This window comes from Crocuta crocuta, unplaced genomic scaffold (assembly GCF_008692635.1).
Source record: "Crocuta crocuta isolate KB4526 unplaced genomic scaffold, BGI_CrCroc_1.0 scaffold516, whole genome shotgun sequence".
NCBI lineage: Eukaryota > Metazoa > Chordata > Mammalia > Carnivora > Hyaenidae > Crocuta > Crocuta crocuta.
The window spans coordinates 633,889-640,654 of NW_027529538.1; the positions used below are offsets into that span (position 1 = coordinate 633,889).

Genomic DNA, 6,766 nt, shown 5'->3' on the forward strand with positions numbered 1-6,766 from the left:
TTATTTTCTTGCAATGTCTTTATCTTACTTTGATATCAGTGTGACATTGTCCTCATAGAATGAATTAGAAATTGTTACCTCCTCTTCTATTTATTGGAAAAGTTTGTGAAAGAATTAGTTTTAATTTTTCTTTGAATGTTTGGTAGAATTTACTTGGTTTTTCCTTACGGAAAAAGTTTTAGTTACCAATTTGATATCTTTATTTGTTATTGGGCTTTTTGAGCTTTCTATGCTTACTTGAATCAGTTTCAGGAATTTGTATCTTTTGACTAATTTGTCCTTTTTATCTATACTATCTAACTTATTGCATACAGTTGTCCATAGTCAGTTTTATTTCTTACAATTGGTAGTGATGACCTTTTTGACTACTGAGTTTTGCAACTTATCTTCTCTCAGTGCCCACACTCCCTGCCCTGCTTTTTCTTGGTTAGTCTAGTTAAAGGTTATTAATGCTGATCTCTTCAAAAAACCAACTTTTATTTCCACCAATTTCCTCTATTGTTTTGCTATTATTTCATGTATCCTTGCTGTAAGTATCCCTCTGAGCATGAATTTTGGTATGCTTGTGTTTTCGTTTTCATTCATTTCAAAGTATTTTCTACTTCCTTTATGACTTCCTCTTTGAGAGATTGGTTATATAGGAATGCAGCATTTAAAATCCCCATATCATTGTAAATTTCCCAGAGTTCCTTCTGTTATTGATTCTAATTTAATTCCATTGTGTTTCGAAAGCATACTTTGTATACTTTCAATCCTTTTAAATTTATTAGGACTTGTTCTTTGGCCTTGCATGTGATTTATTTTGGAGAATGTTCTATGTGCCCTTAAGAAGGATGGATGCCTATTCTATTTTAGGGTGGAGTGTTCTATAGATATCTGTTAGGTCTAATTGGTTTACTGTCTCTGTGGGTGTTCAGTCTAGTTTTTTTATTTATTTTTGAAAATGTGATATTGAAGTATCCAATTTTTATTGCCAAATTGTTTATCCCTCCATTCCATTCTGTCAGTTTTGCTTTATGTATTTTCATGTGCTACTTTTAGGTGTATATATGGTCATAATTTTTGTGTCTTCCTAATGAAGTGATCCTTTATTATAATGGAACTCCCTCTTTATCTCTGGTAACAAGTTTTGATGTAAAATTATTTTGTCATATATAAATTTCTATAACATAGCAACTCCAGTTTTGTTTTGTTTTGTTTTACTGTTTACACAGTATAACCTATTTACTTTCAACATATTTGTGTTTAGTGGATAGTTTTTGTTTAATGCTTTCAATGTTTTTAAAATGTATTTTTTAAAGTAATCATACAATACAATTCATTTTTTCTCTTGATGTGCAGTTCTTGGAATTTTAACATACACGTAGATATATGTAACCATGCCTGGGATGGGATAGAAAATAATTCCATTATCTCCCAAAATTTGCTTCCTACAAACCTAATCCCTAACATACAATGATATTCTGCCTTGTGCAGAGTTGTTATTTTACCATCGTAGGTCAGGGATTCATATTACATTATTGTCAGTTTCACTATTATTTGACATTTATTTTGCGGATTGTCGTTTTTCTTCAACTCTTCTGAGGCTTTGTATTGTACTTAAGGTCTGGTATTTTCTGCCAAAATTGGGAACACTACTACAGCATTGTCAGGTTACCTAATCTGAATGGTGGCTTAGAAATACAAGGTCTTTAAAAAAAAAAGAAAGAAAGAAATACAAGGTCTTTGGTGACAGCTGAGCACCGACTATGCAGTTACAAATGCATCCCCAAGGATGCCTGGCATTCTATCTCACCCTCTTGCTCCCAATTGATTCTGGAAAGCAAATACAGTGTTAACAATAGAGTCCTATACTGTTCAGGTGTAGAACTGACCTTTGTATCATCGTTAATCCTTGTCCTCTCTTTTCAGAGACAAGAGTTAAGTTAAAACTGCATGAAAACCTTTTCTGAGCCACAGGGCGGGGCAGTTTTCCCTCTATGCGAATCCAAAGGATTTGGCAAGATTTTCCCCTTCTCAAATACCGCCCCCCTACTCTGACCTTCACGGCTTCCCAACATTAGGGAAAGGCAGGAAGTTTTCCCTGTGGTTATTTTTTGTGACGACATGATGGGGCAGGTTGATCAATGGGGGAAAACCCACGTTAGAACACGCCTTCTGTGTACATTCCCAATATTTGCTATAAGTAGGGCCATCCCAGACCCAGGCTACTGTCACAGCCCAGGAGCAGGCTTAGCACACCGGGGACCCAGCACTGGGAAGACCTATTCCTTGAGCTGAAAATGATGTGCAGTAGCAAGAATTTGCTCTTGGCTGCTCTGATGTCAGTGCTGCTACTCCACCTGTGCAGCAAGTCAGAAGGTAAGTATCACTCTCTCTGCTAACGCAGGAGGAAGAACTATTTTCCTTTTCCACTAAGCTTTGAGCTCACTTGGGGGTCCCTTAGGGATGGGAGCCTGTTAGAAAGTCTTCAGAAATGATGGGAGTTGCCAGCTCATTGGCGAGGGAGGAGGGAAAGGTTACTGCTGCTGACCAGGCTTTTCTCTCTGCTGGCAATCCCAGCAGATTGGGGGTGGGGTGGGGGTGGAAAGGGAGCTCTTAGAGACCCCCAGGCTCTGCAACAAGGCCAAAGTGCTCTTTCTGGGAGTGATGTAAGTGGTGTAACATTACCAGTTAATTGGGTCAATTCTGAAATGTAGGGAGCACTCCCACATTCCCAGCCTTCGCACCTCTCAGCTAAATAGTAAAGTTCAAAACTCACCCGTTATGGGGAGGTTATGGCATCTGCCTTTTCCATCCTTACATGGCTCTGGGCCCATCTCTTGCATCCATAGGAATAACACTTATTCCTTACCTTATAGCAGGTTGTAATTTAACCTGGGGGTAATGTCCAAGAATTTCTTTATGACTGTCAGAGCACATGATGCTTGGAGACAGGTGTGTTCCTGAAAAGGCATGTGTTGAACTTTTATGACCAAAATAAAAAATTTCCACTAATATCACAACTTCAAAGTGCTTTTGCAGCCTCTGTAAGAGGCTCCTATAAATTACATTTTCCTTTATAACTTCTTGCCTTTCCCCTCCTCTCAATACTCGGTGGCCAAATAATAGATTAAGATCTCCATATTCATTCAGTTTTGGAATTTGGAAGCTTATCTGTAAGAGTTCTTCAAGTGGGTGGTACTCATGTTCTTGAGTGATTATGGTGAACTTAAAATAAAACACTGTCAGTTTGTGGTTCTTGGTAAAGATATTCCTTTTATTAGAGGTCATGTGCTTCTAAACTGTATTTTTGAACCAAAATTGCCCGGGCACAGAAAGCATTTTTTTAAAGAGAATTGGAAACTATGTTAAATCAGGTCTCAAAGACATTGGAACTCTTTCTCTAAATAGTTTATTTACTGTTTGGAACTGCAACTTCAAGTAGTTCCATAATACCTATCACAGAATACATTCATTCGTGTGGACTCAATGCTTGTTATTTCTTTTTAGCAGCCAGCAGCTTTGACTGCTGTCTTCGGTATACAGACCATGTCCTTCATCCTAGATTTATCGTGGGCTTCACACAGCAGCTGTCTAATGAAGCTTGTGATATCAATGCAATCATGTAAGTTATTAGCTGATTTTAATTGTATCAGGAGTGCACAGGAATTTCAAGTCTAAAAAAATGCTTGCCTTTTTGGAATTTCATTCAGAAATAACTGAAGTGGCAAAGATACCTCTGTTTTGATAATACATAAGTACTTCAAAGTTTAAATAGGACCGGACTAAGATGAAAGCTTGGCTTTTTAGAAAAAGAAGAGTTGAGGGCAAAAATAATTTCCTAAGATAAATGTATAAGCACCCAACAGGCTATTTAATGAAAATATGGATGGCGGCAATTTTGAAATGAGCATCTTCTATGAAGGAATGCTTGGGGCTATAAGTATAAGCTTAGTCATTATATTTTCACTTGTAATATTCTTGATTCATACAGGATATTATACTTTAGAATGATATAAATTATTAGTCAGATATACACATGGTTAGTGTAACCCCCAGCAACAAAATTAAATAATAATTCGAAGACTTTATTTTCCAGCCATTGCTCAACCATCTGTTAAGTTGCAGAGGAAGTAGGCAAGGGCCCTTTTCATTTTTTGCATCAAGCTTTATCAGAAATAATTGTTTTCGGCTTCTGTTTAATCTCTGAAGCAACTAAAATGCTTAGTGGGTAGAGCAGTCAGCTGGAAGACAAAATTTCCATTGTGTGTTCCATGAAATAGCTGTTCAAAAATTTTTAAACAAAAATCAAATTTTCTGTGTTTTTTTTTTTAAAGCTTTTACACAAGGAAAAGATTGGCCGTGTGTGCAGATCCGAAGAAGAACTGGGTGAAACAGGCTGTACGCATCCTCAGGTAGGGGATATTTACCATCAGCCCGTCTTCAAATGTCTGGGCCAAAAGCCATGTGCAGAGTAGTGGATCATAGGCTCACTGGGACCCTTCAGCCTAAACACTGTAGAATTTTAAAGGGGAAATTTGAGTTGGACCATGAAAGTAAAAATGCCCCTTTTCCACTTGCATCATGTTTATATTTTGTACTTTAAGGATTTTCACAGGATGTGTTGGTCCTCTATGCATTTGACAGTCACTAGCTTCTTCATTTTCTGTGCAAAGATGCCTCCTATTTATATACTTTGCAGACTGCATGATATTTGTGTGTTAGAAATGAAAAAACAAAGAGTCAAAAAGAGATCAATAGTTCTGATTTCAATTGATGCTAATAGAAAGTAACATGTTATCAGTATGAACAGAAGTCACCTAATACAAAGGTGTCAACGACGCTGAATTTAAAGATGCGACCTAAGGATTCAAGCCAGTGTCTGACATTAGCCAGCTGAGTTGTGTTGGGCACGGCCCTTCCTCTCTGAACCTTGATTTCCTCATCTAGACTCTGAGTTCCTGGCACCCAGAGATTAACAAGAAGTAATCTTTAGTTGCAAAGGCATTCCTACCACCCAGTCACCCTGTCTTTGCTTATTTTTTTCTTCTTTTTCTGTTGACAGTCAAAGAGTCAAGAGGATGTGAAAATGGATGCTCTCTGGGATGGACCTGGACAGAGCCCAACAACAAAGAAAGAATCTAGCAGGAGTTGGCAGTTGAGAGTTCAGCACTTACCTGATTTTTGTCTCATTGGACTTGTCCAATTAATGAAGTTGATACATATTGCATCATAGTTTGCTTTGTTAAGCATCACATTAGAGTCAAACTCTATTTTATGTTAAGTTATTTATATATATGTTTGTGTGTGTTTTGCTATTTAATACTAATTTCCTATGAACTGTTTGGCTTAATATGAGGTATCACGTTATGTGTAGAGGAATGTGGTTATATGGACTTTCTTGTAAGCTGCAAGCTATTTGTAAAAAAACTATTTAACATTCTTCTGTCTACAAAGTTTTGTTCCTTAAACTGTTGTAATTAACCTGTAAAGGAGAAAAATGATGATAAAAATAAATATTGAAAATAAAAGAATGAACTAAAATTATTTATGGGTAGAGTTATATAACACTTATTAAGATATATACTAAAATATTGTAAAAATATTTAAAGGTATGGTCATTACAAAAATTCAGGGTGGGAAGACGTTATATTTCCCTATTTACTTCTGCCTGGTTGCTCCTCTTATCTCTGTTCCTTATGGTTCTGGACTTCATTCTATATGAATTATAATGAAAAGGTGCTTTACTATTTTTATTTTTTATTCAAAGTCATCCAAACCAAAAATTAGAAAACCAAAGTCATCCAAACCAAAAATTAGAAAAATCCTAAATCTGAGATCTATAGCTCAGTGTAATTATTGATATAGATATAAAAAATTTCAAAATAAAAAGTGTGCCCATACACTTTGTGACCTCAGGGACATAACAGCTACTTAGAGACCATCCTGAGAAATTCCTTTGTCAGTCATTCTGTCATCAGTGAGGGACCTAGGAATGGGCATTTCAGCACTGAACCATTTGTCTGTTTCAAAAGTCCTCCTGGGTCACCTTTAAGCAGTTTCCAAAAACAAAATGACTATAGGGAGGGTTCTAGACACTGATTGCCTCCCTAAGTGGAGGAGAACTTCAGGTGTGTGAAACCTAGCAAGAACCCAGAAATCAGACAAAAAGGTCCTGAACCAGGGTAGCTACTATTGCAATGTTCATGCATCAAAGCTCATGGAGAGGCTGCACACAGCACTTGGGACAGTCTGCCTCATATTTCAAAGGCCACAAGGGTCACTGGAGACAAGCACACTCATGATATGATGCAAAATCCAAACCCATGAACCCACAAAGCAGGGAAATGGTGGGTCACTGGTGTAGAGTCAAAAGCTGTAAGTGGCTCAGTCAGCCTGGAAGGCATCTCTATGTCCAGGAATAATAACACTGAGTCATCAGGGAAAGTATGCTCAATATCTTGTTTGTTTATTCTTCAAACATGGGTTTATTACATATTATGTGACAGGTACTGAGCCAAGTAAAGTTTGAGATACGAAGAGATTAAGTTAGGACTTGGTCTTTGCTCCCAGGTAATTAGGGCTGAGCAGTGAGGTAAGAGGGAGGGGACAAGAAAATCAGCTCTTGCCACACATGGTGTGAACACCTGGATACAGAGAGTCCCAGAGTGCTGTAGAGCATCAGCTGAGAGCTTCCAGAAGGAAAGAATACTTGGTTGAATCATAGGAAATAGTCAAAACTTTGTGTTCTTGGACTATGATGATGGCAATTGTATGTGATTCC

General features: G+C 37.3%; 1 protein-coding gene across 2 annotated transcripts; it reads left to right on the forward strand.

Moving 5' to 3' along the window:
• Window positions 1-2,196: 2,196 nt before the first annotated feature.
• CCL20 (C-C motif chemokine ligand 20) lies at window positions 2,197-5,132 on the forward strand. 2 transcript variants are annotated; one of them, XM_077761304.1, is made up of 4 exons: window positions 2,197-2,361; window positions 3,493-3,607; window positions 4,320-4,397; window positions 5,048-5,132. In XM_077761304.1, the coding sequence occupies exons 1-4, from the start codon at window positions 2,283-2,285 to the stop codon at window positions 5,067-5,069; spliced, it is 294 nt and encodes a 97-aa protein (XP_077617430.1). In that variant the 5' UTR covers window positions 2,197-2,282; the 3' UTR covers window positions 5,070-5,132. The 2 variants fall into 2 exon arrangements, with proteins under 2 accessions (XP_077617430.1, XP_077617432.1); XM_077761306.1 differs by having other exon boundaries at window positions 3,496-3,607.
• Window positions 5,133-6,766: the final 1,634 nt, after the last annotated feature.

Excerpts from the sequence above, each read along its gene's own strand:
- CCL20 (XM_077761304.1), top strand. The coding sequence starts at position 2,283 with ATGATGTGCAGTAGCAAGAATTTGCTCTTGGCTGCTCTGATGTCAGTG. Across the intron at positions 2,362-3,492 it reads CCTGTGCAGCAAGTCAGAAG|CAGCCAGCAGCTTTGACTGC; the intron begins GTAAGTATCACT and ends ATTTCTTTTTAG. Across the intron at positions 3,608-4,319 it reads TGTGATATCAATGCAATCAT|CTTTTACACAAGGAAAAGAT; the intron begins GTAAGTTATTAG and ends TTTTTTTTAAAG.